Source organism: Brassica rapa, chromosome A07 (assembly GCF_000309985.2).
Source record: "Brassica rapa cultivar Chiifu-401-42 chromosome A07, CAAS_Brap_v3.01, whole genome shotgun sequence".
NCBI lineage: Eukaryota > Viridiplantae > Streptophyta > Magnoliopsida > Brassicales > Brassicaceae > Brassica > Brassica rapa.
This window is the reverse complement of record NC_024801.2, coordinates 11,588,230-11,603,319: the sequence shown is the minus strand read 5'-3', so window position 1 is coordinate 11,603,319 and position 15,090 is coordinate 11,588,230. Positions and strand designations below refer to the sequence as shown.

The window sequence follows — 15,090 nt, the reverse complement described above, 5'->3', positions numbered from 1 at the left end:
TGCTCATGAGACTATCTAGATGTCTTGGAAAATTAAGAGGGTTTTAATGCCAAAACCTCTGCTCATTGAGTCCCCCTTATGAAAAAATAAATTAATTAAGTAACCTTTATTTCTTCTTGATATTACATTGCAGAGGATATATCGCTCCCGATATGCGATGCATGGTGAATTGACTGAAAAAGACGATGTAATTCAGTATGGTTGCTCTTGAAATCGTCAGTGGGAGAAGTAACTCAAGCTTCAAGACGGGCGAGTAATGTAGAGAATGTGAATATAAGGGTCTTTTAGTCTTTGTATTATACCTAGAATACTTCATGTAATCAGTATAAATACCGTATCATACATAATAATAACTAGATTTTGATCCGCACAGGCGTGCAGGTGTATTTTTTTTTAAAAAATATGATGTTATTTGCTGTTTATGTCACTATTTAGGGTTGGGCAAAAAACTCGAACTCGAAGAATTGAACCGATCCCAATCCGAAGAAGTAGTACTAAATCCAAACTGGAATTGAATAAATATCTGAATTATTCAAATTTTGGTATTTGAAGAACTGAAACCTAATCAGATTCGAACCGAAGTATTTTGGGTATCCAAAATAGATTTATATACTTATATATTTTAATTATTTTTACATTTAAAATATATAAAGACATCCAAAATATATATGATACTTTTAAGTTTGCATAAATGCTTGAAAATATATACAAATAATCAAACGTAAATATCTTAAATAGTTAAAAAATACTCAAAACTCCAAAAATACGTAAATAATTATTAATTCTCTGTCCAAATATTTAAACCAAACCTATTTAAATTGGTTATCCAATTCCGAACCAAATCCTCAAAGATCTGAACTGGACACGAAATCCCAAAAGACCCGAAAATGAACCTGAACACCCACCCCTAATCACTATTATATATATATGTGTGTCATCATAGGTTACAAAATATGTGTTATCATATAATTAATCGTATTTTATATGTACTATCAAATAAGTTTTCTTATAATTAATAATATTTTATACGTACAATCATGTAAATAATCATATATATTATATTTTAAAATTTAATATGAAATATAAAAACCATAATTTAAGTTGGTGTTTGAAATTGGGCTTCGTATTGTATTTTTATTATATATATTGAAAATATTTTTATAATAGTTATTGGAAAATATGTTAGTAAAAATCAAATTTTGAATATATGTATATTTTTGAATGAATTTTTGATATAAATTAATATTAAATTATTATTTTGATTTGAATATATATATATCAAGTAACATAGACCCATTATTTTTTAATATAATGTAATGGACTTTCAAATTTTTAGTAGCATAAGCCCATTATTCTTTTTCTTAACTTACTGATATCCATGTTTCCAAACATAACACTTTTTTTAACTACTATCCATATTGCCAAACAATCTCAATGTGTACTTCAACTTTAATAATATAGAAGTACGTTCAGCAAAAGTAATTTACGTCCCTTCTTAATTGGGCTTACGTTTTGCAGGATAATGGACGTTTGCTTGAGCTTGTTGATCCAAAATTAGGGTCAGAGTTCTCTGAGAAGGATGTCTGTATTGTTGTGTACATAGCAATGATGTGTATAAACATGTCTCCTACGCTAAGGCCACTATGATCGAGGAGGAGACTAATCACATCTGATATTAAATAAATTTCGTTTTTTAGCTTCTCTCCATTATCAGCCAAAACAAAAATTAGATGAACAATTAAAAGCATAACAGATTTATATTTAAACTATATAGGATCTTGTATCTTCACTATTTTTTAATCTTTTTATTTGTTTGTTCCAGTACTATATATATTTTGCAATCAAATTATGCTAGTAACCGATCAAAACTAAAAGGAGATGGAATAAATATTACCTCAAAACCGGGCTCAAACGTTTACAATATATATAGAAATATTACCTCTAGCAATATACACTGAAATCAGACTGTAAAAAAAGTCTAGAAAGTAATCAACTTCTAATAAGCTATAAGCTTGGTTCCACAGTAAACCAGGAGTAGTAGACAATCTCCAAACTAAATCATCCAATCAGAAGATCTGAAATTACACATCATCAAATACATTCGTCACTTGCTACACGCCGCCGAAGAACACATTTTCTTGATTCACCTTCTCCCACAAACCACAATCTCTCCACCTTCTCAAAATGTGAATGCTCAATCGAAATCAATACTGAAGAGAATTGTGAAGTGTGGTGTTCGACTCCAGCTCGTTACACCGAAGACTTGTTGGGACAGAACCCAATAGTGAAACCTGTTACAGAAGCAATACGGATAAGTGAGATTGGCATCAGGTAGAGTTAAATGAAGTCCCTAAAATCGACACTAACCTTATAAAGAGAAGGCTGCATTGTAGAGGATCTGAGCTCATCTAACAACGTAACAACCTCATCTTTTTCATTCTCTTCTTGTATACATAAGAGAGTGTGTGACGCCATTAATGTACTGAGAGAGAGAGCTTATGTAGCTCTGGTGATAGTGAATTCCATGCACTGATCCTGAAGGAAATGTACCCATACATTAACGAGGAACTCTAAAACCTATGTGTGTCTTTCTTTCTTGCTTTCAATTGCTTGCGTTTTCCTTCTTGAGTGTCAAAGGAGTCGCGAACCTGAAACAAACGAGAGACGATCACAGTGAGCTAGAGAGAGTGAGATAAGAGAAAAGAGAGATATAATGAGCGAGATACTTCTACAATTGGTATCATAGCTCGGTTAGAGAGCATTAAAAGGATCAGAAGGAATACTCAACACACCGTACACGCGGTGAACAAGGGGGACAATGGATCGATGAATTCATCAAGCAAGGAAACCGTAACTTCATCAAAAGAATCCAGATCAAGATCTCAGGCCTATTCTAAACCTATCTTTTACTTTTGAATCGGATACATAGAAAATTTGTGTAGTACTAGTTCTCTGTGAGATTGTTTTTTGTTGATTGCAGGTAACATGAGTGTTGCTTCTACATCATAAAGATGGATCCAACTCCAAGGAGGTTCGAGATAGAGAAGTTCATGGAAATGACAGTTTTGGCTTATGGAAGTTCAAGATGCTGACCCAATTAGAAATCCAAGGCTTGCTGTCAGTTCTTGACAAAGATACGACTTCAGTATCAGATGAAAGGAAGTTAGAAAAAGGAACTGATGTCAAGAAGGATCCAAAAAAGTTTGAAAGGATCTACGGGTTAGGAGTCTGTTCAGTACATGCTTAAGTGATGTAATCCTAAGGAAAACAATGCACGAGCAAACAGTTTTAAGGATGTGGAAAGTATTGGAAAGGGACTATCAAACAAAGTAATTTCTTAATATGATCTAATTGAAGAAAAAGTTCTCTTTCTTCAAGATGGAAGAAGACGAGACACTGGAAGAAAACTTTGATCTATTTCTAAAGTTGAAAGCAGATTTGGCAAGCATCTAGGTTGATCTAGCTCTCAGCAGCATACGAACCATTGGTTCACAAACTGTGAATGAAGTCATGACAGCAACCTAATCCAAGAAGGTGGAATTGAAACATAAAGTAATGTTATCATCAAAAGGGAGACAGTCGGAAGGTCTATACGTGGATGCTATGGGAAGAGCAACTAGCAAAAGTGGAACTTATAGTCAAAGTAAGTCTCCCTAGTAACTTATACTATTTCAATCTATTTTTTTAAAATATAATGAAATATCCTTAATTAGTTACCACTTTTCAAAATACAGTTAATAAAAAAAATTAACATTTGGATTTAAGGTTTAGTGATTATTGTTTAGGATTTAACATTTAAGGGATGAGAATGTGTTTATAAACATTTATAAATGATTTAGAAGTGTTAACTTAATTTTTATCACAAACTTACACATTTATAAAATTGATTATCATTTAAGAATAAATTTGATAAAAATAGTATCAAATTTTTAGTAAATTTGAAATTCTTCCAATATAGTGTGATACATGTGATCTATTTCCATTTTAACATAACTAAAAATTCATGAGTATGTATTTTTCTTTCGGCTTATGGGTATTTTATGTCTAGTTTGAAAAAAATTGGAAATCTATAAAATAAAATATATTAGTTTATGCTAATATTATGATAAAATATAGAGAGATTCTCATGGATAGCCTTTTCTAGTTTATTTTCATAAAATAGATTTCAAAAAAGAAAATGATCAAAATAAGTTTTATTAAAAAGTAAATATGTATTTATACTTAAAGGTTGACTAATCCATAATTAGAGTTTAAAGTTAAGAGGTGAGGTTTTGGGATAGAGATTCAAATTTAAAAAAATAAAAAATAAAAATAAAAAATTTTAAAATAAAAAAGTCTATTTTGATCATTTTATCTTTTGAGTGTTATTTTGTGACAAAAATGAAAAAATGCGAGAGAATTATCTTACAATATATAAGTTTATAATAATATGATTTTCGTAATTTGAGAAGAAAATTAAAAAGAAAAATAAATAAATAAATAAATAAATAATAGTAGCGTTATTGCGACGCAAAGTTTTAACAGGTCAGAGAGAGCATCTCTCCATCTGAATATAAAACCCTTTCTAATTACTCGCCTCATCGTCGTCTACCTCTCTCTCTCTCTCTCTCTCTCTCTCTCTCTCTCGCGGCGCAGATGGATCCCGATGCAGTGGCGAAGGCCTTCGTGGAACACTACTACTCAACCTTCGACACCAACCGCGCCGGTCTAGCCGGTCTCTACCAGGAGGCTTCCATGCTCACCTTCGAGGGTCAGAAGATCCAAGGAGTCCAGAGCATCGTCGCCAAGCTCACCTCTCTCCCCTTTCAGCAGTGCAAGCACAATATCTCCACTGTCGATTGCCAGCCTTCTGGTCCCGCCTCCGGTATGCTCGTTTTCGTCTCCGGCAACCTCCAGCTCGCCGGCGAGGAGCACGCCCTCAAGTTCAGCCAGGTCTATCCTTCTTCCTCTGTACTGCTTCGTTTCTTGATTTTTTAAAGAATTAGATCGCTAGTACTTGCGTTTACTTGATTCGTATAGGGGCTATTGTTACTTTTTTTTGTTTGGTCTGATGTTGACTTTTGCGTGCTTCCAGATGTTTCACTTGATGCCGACTCCACAAGGAAGCTTTTACGTGTTCAACGATATCTTCAGGCTCAACTACTCCTGATTACATTGTTGTTGCATTCCTATTTGAGCAATCCTTTTATCATATCCCTCTCTATTTGTCTTTTTTTTTTCTTCATTCATATATGATTTGTCTTGAGAACAGAGGAAAAAACTCTTAGTCTATTGTGTTTGGTTTGGTTTGGTCATTTTCCGTTTACAATCTATTGGCTTGATCAGACACTTTGAAACAAAGTAGATTCACTCCAAAGTATCCTAAATTGCCTATTGCTAAATACCGTCTAATACAGAACCAGGCAGCTACCTACTAAAAAGAAAACGCTTTATCACAGTTAACTCAGACCGATTCTAAACGGTCAAAAAGGCTTTGACTTGATGATAGAAGAGCATTGGCCTTTGCATTTGGTGTAGCATTGACTGGTAAATATTACATCTTTTACACCAATCAATGATGACAACTATTCTCCGGACTGTGTAAAGCAGTGGCACAAGAGCTCTTACCGGTGGCGGCGAGAACAGAGATAGGCCGCTTACTATACCTTCTCTGTCAGGATTTGACATGACAGTAGAAACAAGTGTGGTGTTGCTGATCTTACCGCATGATCATATCTCCTCTTGCGAACCTGGTAGACCATATCTCGCTCGTCTAGCTGTATTGTACAGAGATATCATGTGGTTAAACGGACGAGGTAGCCCATATCTCTCAACTTCTGGAAGATTGATTACGATTTATCCATAGTTTTCTCAGATCTTGCGTAGAAGCTTAAGAATGTCATTGTTCTTGACAACACAAAAAATGCCACAAGACAACCACAAGGCTCATGAGAATTCAAAAATTGGACCAATAAACAGTAAACGGATAATTTGCTTCTACAAGATTAAGACATTGATCCTTTTTCAACTAGAGAAGTTTCCATGGTACAATAAAAAGGGGCCAGATAAGGCACACAACGACAAGACAAGCGTGGCCAAATGAAACAAGACCGATCTATATATGCATGTCCGAGATGGGAAGTAGACAAAAAGGTTCCTAACTTTATAATCTAACAGGAAACCTATGTAAAGAGAGTTTTTTAAGGATAAGGAGCTTCAGTAGCTTTCACAAATCGTCCTTTGACACGCAACCTTGTATCAGCTGTTGCCTTCCTCGATTCATACCTTATCGTCTTATCATATCTGCTCACAACCAAGATACGGTATTAGATTCTCAAGTGGGAGATGTGGTACAATAAGGAAAAAAATGTCTAAAGCGGTATTTACCTCCGAGTTTTCCTCTTTTCCTTGTAACGCTGCATTGCATTGTCTCTGTTAAAATCCCATATCTGCATGTTCACAAGTTAAGACAAATAAAACTCCACAAGAGTGACCCAAAAAAAAGAGAGAGAGATAGATTGCACAAACCTGAGTAGTCCGGCCAGCACTACTAGCACTAGGATTATCAGCATTCAACAGCAAAGAAGTAAACGACGTCGTAGGAGGCTGCTGGATAACTTCTCCACCGCTATTGATTTCCTCTGCATCTCTCGCCCGTCCCATTCTCTCCGGCATCTCCGGAACCATAAGCCCTTCCCTTGCTTCTCCTCCTCCTTCTCCTTCTCCGTCACCATCATTGTCACCATTATTGAACAACTCCTCAAGCTGTTTGCACAACACCTGCTTATACCTCCCACAACAGCTAGACCCACGCTTCCTAAACGACGTCGTCTCCTTGGGCACCGGCACAACCAGCTCCTGCAAAACGTTAGATCCAGTAACCCACGAATCCAGCTGCATCCCGAAACTCTCCATCGTCGGCCCTTCGTTCTCTTCTTTCCTCCCTCCCAGATCGACTCCCAGTAACGCGGCGAGCTCCAACGCCGATGGACAGCCGGAGAACCCTTCCAGGGCGGAGCGGACATGAGCGTCGGAGACGGAACAGCTCCCGTGGACATCCCAATCGCAGTCCTGACACAGGACGAGGTTGTCGGTGAAGCACCGGACGGAGACAGGCTCGTTGCCGCAATTATCGCAGATCTGAGATCGCACGTGCTTTTTGGAGAGGAGATTCGCCGTGTGCACGTGCTGGTCGCAGGGCAAGCAGAGCTTCGCCGTGTCGGCTCTGCAGAACAGAACCGCCGCTCGCTCGCCGCAGAATTCGCACGGATGTCTCTCGGAACTACTCATGAATCCTCCTCTCTTTCTCTCAGATTATGTCTGGTGAGAATGTTTTGATCAATGGAAGAACATGACACCGAAGAGGTTTTGTCAAAATGTGTTATCTGCAAATCTTTGTAAAGTAAAGAAGATAGACAGAGAAAGAAAAAGTATTTATTGTCAGCTTAAAATGTATCTCCTCTAACACTGTGCGTTTGGTTTGGGATATGCTCCTCTGTCTCGCCATCTATTGTAGATCGAGAGATGCTCAGATCTAACGGTGTGTAGAGTGAGTCTTCATTGTTTAGACGGCGACGCTTACGTAGGTGACAGAGAATGAGAGAAATATCTAATCTACTTTTTCACCTTTCTAATCTTTTTTTAATTTACAACGGGAATGTTAGAGGAAAGCACGTGACTTTTTGGAATTAGGTAATTCCTTAAATAGCAATTACTTATGGAGTTTGGGTTCTTTATTAAGTCACCACTCACCAGTACCAATATAGTAGTAACGGTTTGAATCATATTTGATCTCTTACGGTCTTACCAAACATTTGTATCTTCAAAATAATGAAACCTATAGCATATATTATGTGCATTATATTCCCAAACACCGCAGGGTTGGTAGACGAAAAAAAATTACAGGAGGATATAATATCAACTTCTGTGTAGTTTCTTGGCAAATTTTTTATCTAGTAATAGTATATGCTAAAAGCACATGTCGTATAACTCGGCAAGATATTTTAAGACAATAAATGTGAAAAGAAAGTGACGTCGATAAATAAAAGTACAGTGATATTAATCATATTTTTTTAAAGATTCATTATGTGTTTGTCGGGTATAAATATCTTGATATTCCAAGATATCAAATCCACTAAAACTAAACGAGAAAACAAAGAAAAAAATGGTTGCTACATTAAGAGGCTTAAAAAAGAACTAATGTAAATGGGCTTGGGCCTATAATGTAAGCTCGACGAGTGGACTGGCGGCAATAGATGGGTTGTATTCTTTTAGTTTTTCCAGATCTTGTTTTCGATTTGTCGCTGGTTTATTCGGGTTCGTTTATAGCAAAAACCGGAGTGTTATCCGGCAAAAAAATTTCTTTCGAGTGGAGGAACCCTGAATCACCATGGACAGTGAGAGATACTCCAGGAGCAACCAGGACAGGGTAGTCAAACTAAATGATGCAATATGCATGATCAGATTCACCTCCTACCTCATTAATACACAAGAACAGAGTTAAACTCTGGAACAAATTTAGTACCATTGATATTTTCAAAATGAAATGGTTCGTTTGTCACAGTATTTTCTATAGATTTTACTTCTTATCAAAGGAAAATTTAAAATTAACTTGGTCACTAACTGAAACCATGATGATTATCTAATGCCACGCGCATGAAGTGGTCATAGAATATTATACTATGACAAATGAAATGGTTCTTTTGTTATAGTATATTCTATAGATTTGAGTTCCTACCAAAGGAACATATTAAAATAATTTATTAGTTAAACTGGCCACTAACCGGAACCATGATGATTATCTAATGCCACGCGCATGAAGTGTGTCATACCTTCCTTTTACAGGGGACGTGCACAAAATGCGAGCCTCAGTGGTCATTGTGCGCCTGACAGCTACGGCCTCCAGCTTTCTCTTTACCCAACAATCATGTTTCTTTGTTTCCGTTTTCTACCTTAAATCCTTTCAAACTCTCTCTTCCTTGTCCTCTGGTTTGGAAACATTTCGGTGTGTTTGATCAAAAGAAACAAAGTAGTGTGTTATATAAAATGGCGGCCCTGGATATGGATACGGTATCGAAATATCTGGAGAGATCGATGCAGAACTGTTCATTGAGTAACCAGATAATGAGTTTCGAAGATGGGTTTGGTGTGACGGACGAGAGCGAAGGAGATCATATACCGATCATAGATAGAACGTTGGAGCTCAATTCTCACATCCCTGTTCCTTACCATTTGGAACAGTGTCTTGATCTTAAGGTAACAAACACAAAAAATTTCTTCTTCTGCCTGTTTTCTTTCTTTCTTTCTAGGTTTAAGTACTCTCTAGCTAGTCTCTACAGGAATTTCGAGTTTATGTCATTTTTGTATTTAGTGTCAGAATAAAAGGATAAATAGCTTCTTGTTTTTCCTTAAATTTTTTTTTTTGGCATTTTTGTATTTTTTGTTTATTTATGTTGCATTTATTGCTTCAACTCTTGTAAGTTGTGACTATTGTCTAAGAGTAATTCTTGAGTTCATTCCCTAGGGTGAACCTCTAGGTTCACCAACCAATAGTGTTTGAGTATTTGATATTTGATATCTTTTAAAAAAGGAAACAACATTGAATTTTCAAATAAGATTATCTTTTTAAAATAAAACAATAAAAATACATAAAAATAGTTACAAAAAATAAATAAATAAATAATTTTAAGTCTTCAGCAAAATACTAAACCCTATACCCTAAATCTTAAACCCTAAACCCTAAACCTTAAACTTTGGATAAACTCTAAACGTTTGAAAATCTTAAACCCTAAATCATACATTAAAAACTAAATTTTAATAACACTAAACCCTAAATCCTAATCACTAAATCCTAAACCCTTGAGTAAACCCTGAACCCTTGGATAAATCATAAACTGTAAATCAAAAATATTTAAAATTAAACTCTAGAGTTTATGATTTATCCAAGGGTTCAGTGTTTACCCAAGGGTTTAGGGTTTAGTGATTAGGATTTAGGGTTTAGTATTATTAAAATTTAGTTTTTAATGTATGATTTAGGGTTTAAGATTTTTTTTATCCAAAGTTTAAGGTTTAGGGTTTAGAGCTTAAGATTTAGGATATAGGGTTTAGTATTTTGCTAAAGACTTAAAAATATTTATTTATTTATTTTTTGTAACTATTTTTATGTATTTTTATTTTTTTATTTTAAAAAGATAATTTTATTTGAAAATTCAATGTTGTTTCCTTTTTTAAAAGATATCAAATATCAAATAATCAAACACTATTGGTTGGTGAACCTAGAGGTTCACCCTAGGAGGTGAACCCAAGAATTACTCATTGTCTAATGAGTCATTCTTGGGTTCACTCCCTAAGGTGAACCTCTAGGTTCACCAACCAATAGAATTTCATAATTTCAAATTCGATATCTTTTAAAAAAGGAAACAAAATATTCTCAAATTATATTATGTTTTTAAAATAAAAAAGTAAAAAAAGATAATAGTTACAGAAAAAAGAATTAAAAAAAATATATATTTTTAATGTTTTCAACAAAACACTAAACCCTAAATCCTAATCCTTAAATCCTAAATCCTAAACCTTAAACCCTAAACCCTTGGATAAACCCTAAACCCTTGGGTAAACCCTAAACCCTTGGGTAAACCCTAAACCCTTGGGTAAACCCTAAACCTTTGGATAAATCCTAAACTCTAAATAAAAAACACTAAAACCCTAAATCCTAAACGCTTGAATGTTTTAGTATATAGTGATTTTGATTTAGAGTTTAGGATTTATCCTAGAGTTTAGGGTTTATCCAAGGGTTTAGGGTTTAGGATTAAGGGTTTATGGATTAGAATTTAGGGTTTAATGTTATGCTAACGACGTAAAATATTATTTTTTGTAATTATTACTATTTTTTTTACCTTTTAATTTTAAAAACATAATATAATTTGACAATATTTTGTTTCTTTTTTTAAAAGACATCGAATATAAAATAAAACAATCTTATTGGTTGGTGAACCTAGAGGTTCACCCTAGGGGGTGGACCTAAGAATAAGTCTTGTCTAATAATGATGACAAGGTTTGGTTTAAATCTTAATTCTAGTAACCAAAAGAGAACCCTAGCTGAAATTTAGGGGTTTTAAAGTTGTTTCTTATTATTTTTGGATTAAAATCTGGAGGCCGGTTTTATGTTTAGACAGGAGAGGTTTACTACGTAAACCGGAACAGTGGAATGAGAGTGAAGGAAAATCCGAGGAAATTGGTCAGTAGCAGCTATGCAGATCAATTCAGTGGAGACTCCGATGTAACTGTGTTTTCAGAAGAAGGTAGCTCGTATTGCGAGAGCGAAGAGTCTTCATCAGAGTCATCGAGAGAAATTTACAAAGAAGAAGTTCTTGTGGTAGCTGGTTGCAAAGCTTGTTTCATGTATTTCATGGTCCCTAAACTCTTAACGGATTGCCCCAAGTGTGAAGCTCAGCTTCTCCACTTTTGATCGACCACATTCAGCTTCTCCTTAGACCTCCTTTTTTGTTTTTTTTTTTTTTTGTTTTTTTCATTTTTATCAAAGATTTGTTGGTTGCCTTTTGTTTCTTATTCTCCTTTTTATATCATAAAATATTGGTCTTGTAGTATCTCAATCGCATTAACACAAAGTTTGATGGCAATGTACCAAATATAAATAAATAATATATATACATATATAACACAATATTTTACAAAACTTATGACTAAAAATATGAGATTCAAAATAAAAAATCACCTATTCATTTTTAGTAATTTTCCATTTAGTTGACTTCGTATTTTAATTATAAAACTATTAACAGATTAAGCTTATAAAAATATTATCAAACTAATTATTTTTAATAGTTCATAAATATCTGTCACAATATATTTGAATATATATGCACTATCCCTTATAAAAAATACTATGCACAAGGATGATTTAGAGTAGTTGTTTTGATATTTGCATATTTTGTATTTCCTTTACTTTAATACTATTAATTTTATGTTTTATATAAAATAAAAATATAATTTTTTTTATACTTATTCATGACACTGAATTTTTAAAATAGAAGTGTGATTCATAAACGGAAGCTTAAGCTTATACTAGCTACAAAAACGGTCTATTTTGAAGTTCGCAAACTATATATTTGAAGCTTCAAAGTGTTCTTCTCCAGAATTAAAACTTCAAACTTAACTTCAATATTATTAGTGTTTTACACTATAGTCTTTATATTTGTCATAATTAATATAAATTCATAAGAATATTATAAATAATTAACACATATATAAAAATGATATAAAAATATTAACGAATAAAATCTTAAACTAAAATATAAAATTATAAATAGAAATACATAATTAAAATAAAATCAAAATACCATATTATCCAAAACATTATTTCTGCAATGCTCCCATATAATTGGTGTTGTTGTAATATTTAAATTTGTGTAAAAAATATGTCTTCATGTACTTTCTTTTAAAAAAACAAATTCTTTATTATGTTATTTTTTGTAATATTTTATTGTCTAATTCTAGTATTCAAATATTAAATATTCTTTTAAAATTTTTATTTAATTTTATGTGTAAAAATTAAATTTATAAAATAAATTTGAAATATTTATGAATAAAACAGTTTTTAAGGATTGAAACTATAAACGAAAAAAAGTATTTTAGAATAATAAATGTGATGTGTAATTGTAAGGTCCAAAATGCAAACAAAAAGATGAAACTTCAAATTCTTTATTGGAGAACAAAAAACTAAATATTTGAAGTTTAGAATGTCTTTATATGAACTAAATATTCAAAGACTCTATATTTTGAACTTTAGAAAACTTTAAATTTGAAGCTTCAAAGTGTTCTTCTCTAAAATCAAAAATTTTAATTCATAAAAATTTAATAAATAACTAAAACATATATAAAAATGACACAAAATATTAATTAATAAAATCTTATACTAAAATATAAAATTATAAATATAAAAACATAATTAAATATTAAACTACAAGCAAAATGCCACATTATTTCATAAAATTATTTTCGTAATGCTCCCATATAATTAGTGTTGTTGTAATATTTAAATTTGTGTGATAATTATTTCTTCATGTACTTTTGAAAAAAAAATTAAGTTATTTTTGTAATATTTTTGTTGTCTAATTCTAATTTTAAAATATTATAAATCTTATTTTTTAAATTTAATTTAAATTTATGCCTAAAACTTAAATTTATAAAAACAAATTTGAAATATTTATGAGATATACAATTTTTAAGGATTAAAACGATAAACAAAAAATCATTTAAAAATCATGAATGTGATGTGTAATTGTAAGGACTAAAATACAAACAAACAGATGAATCTTCAAATTTGATGTTTAAAGTTCTTTTTCGAAGAACAAAAGACTATGTATTTGAAGTTATATAGTGTCTTTCGAAGATGCTCTTATGTAAGCGACCTTAATTGTTCTAAGAAAAAATAAACCGAATCTCTGATTAAGTTTTTTGGGGTTCATAGAATTAGATTTTGTTCCCAGTGAAGAGAAAGCGTCTACATACATGGGATCAATGAAGGTTGAAATAATGAAATCACACACCTACTTATACATACGATCAAGGATTGCTGAATATTTGAAATCACACAGTAGCATAAGGATTATACAAATTCTACGAAAAACAAATATGAACACTTCAACCACTAAATTACCACCAAGTTCCATTTAGTCTATTAATAATCTCACAGACACTTCCTTTTACATTTTATATATAACTATATAAGTTACTGAAAATTAGATTTACTGTCTATGTAGATTTATATATTATTTTTATTTTTCATTATAACTAATACATATAGGCTAAAAAATAAAAAGTTATAAATTTCATCTAAATTTATTTTAAATATTTAAAGATGTTTTTGTGCTGTGCTAGTTGAGAACTGGATTTTTAAATTTTAAGTTTCACAGAGTTATATATTATTTTCGTCATCTCATGCAATATCGAATGATAACAAGATGAAAACTGAATTTTAAGAGTCAATCAAACAGACTGAGCGAAGAAGTATAAAGGAGGCAGGGCCGGCTCAAGTGCAAGGGCGATGGCTCAGGGCCCATACACAAAAGGGGCACAGTCCAAAAACTGTTCTAGCGCTACTTATCACTAACATATTCACGTTTTTTTATTTAATCTCTACTAATAAAAGGAACCTTTTGAGGCTCCATAGAGCGTCCACATCAGCAAAAAAAACTTCTCTCGAAAGATGACACGTGGCATAAAATATAGTTTTACATTTTAATATTACTAATTTTTGAAAATTATAAATAATATGTAAACATACAATACAAAAAATTGAAAAACTACATTAAACATATGTAAGATTACCATTTTTCACTTAAAAAAAAAGATGGCTTATCTCCATAATGTAACATTACCGTTTTATAAAAAAAAAACAAAAAACATTATATATAATTTCAAAAATAATAAATATATGTAAACATACAACATAAAAAATAGAAATACTACATTAAACATATGTAAGATTACCATTTTACATTTTTATTTAAAAATAATAATATGTAAACATACAACATAAAAAATGGAAAAACTACATTAATTAAACATATGTAAGATTACCATTTTTCACTAAAAAAAGACGGCTTATCTCCATAATGTAATATTAGTAAAAAACATTATATATAATTTCGAAAATAATAAATAATATGTAAACATACAACATAAAAATGGAAATACTACATTAATTAAACATATGTAAGATTACCATTTTTCACTAAAAAAAGACGGCTTATCTCCATAATGTAATATTAGTAAAAAAACATTATATATAATTTCGAAAATAATAAATAATATGTAAACATACAGCATAAAAATGGAAATACTACATTAAACATATGTAAGATTACCATTTTACATTTAAAAATAACAATAATATGTAAACACTCAACATAAAAAAAATAGAAAAACTACATTAAACATATGTAAGATTACAATTTTCACTAAAAAAACGGCTTATCTCCATAATGTAACATTACCATTATATAAAAAAAGAAAAAAAAACATAAATATAACTATTTGACTATTTGTCCAAGTTCTTCTATTAAACATTTCCGCTTTACACTAAAAATGAAA

At 31.9% G+C, this 15,090-nt stretch overlaps 3 protein-coding genes across 3 annotated transcripts; 2 read left to right on the top strand and 1 right to left on the bottom strand.

Moving 5' to 3' along the window:
- Nucleotides 1-4,529: 4,529 nt before the first annotated feature.
- LOC103829038 (nuclear transport factor 2B) lies at nucleotides 4,530-5,340 on the top strand. The gene is made up of 2 exons (XM_009104692.3): nucleotides 4,530-4,932; nucleotides 5,075-5,340. Exons 1-2 carry the CDS (start codon nucleotides 4,636-4,638, stop codon nucleotides 5,147-5,149), a joined length of 372 nt encoding a protein of 123 aa, XP_009102940.2. The 5' UTR covers nucleotides 4,530-4,635; the 3' UTR covers nucleotides 5,150-5,340.
- Nucleotides 5,341-5,934: 594 nt separating this feature from the next.
- On the bottom strand, nucleotides 5,935-7,540 carry LOC103829037 (zinc finger protein CONSTANS-LIKE 15). The gene is made up of 3 exons (XM_009104691.3): nucleotides 6,508-7,540; nucleotides 6,367-6,428; nucleotides 5,935-6,282 (listed from the first exon to the last, which is right to left on the bottom strand). Exons 1-3 carry the CDS (start codon nucleotides 7,267-7,269, stop codon nucleotides 6,180-6,182), a joined length of 927 nt encoding a protein of 308 aa, XP_009102939.1. The 5' UTR covers nucleotides 7,270-7,540; the 3' UTR covers nucleotides 5,935-6,179.
- A 303-nt stretch (nucleotides 7,541-7,843) lies between these two features.
- Nucleotides 7,844-12,326, top strand: LOC103829036. Its single transcript, XM_009104690.2, has 2 exons — nucleotides 7,844-9,234; nucleotides 11,150-12,326. Exons 1-2 carry the CDS (start codon nucleotides 9,025-9,027, stop codon nucleotides 11,444-11,446), a joined length of 507 nt encoding a protein of 168 aa, XP_009102938.1. The 5' UTR covers nucleotides 7,844-9,024; the 3' UTR covers nucleotides 11,447-12,326.
- The last annotated feature ends 2,764 nt before the right edge of the window (nucleotides 12,327-15,090 follow it).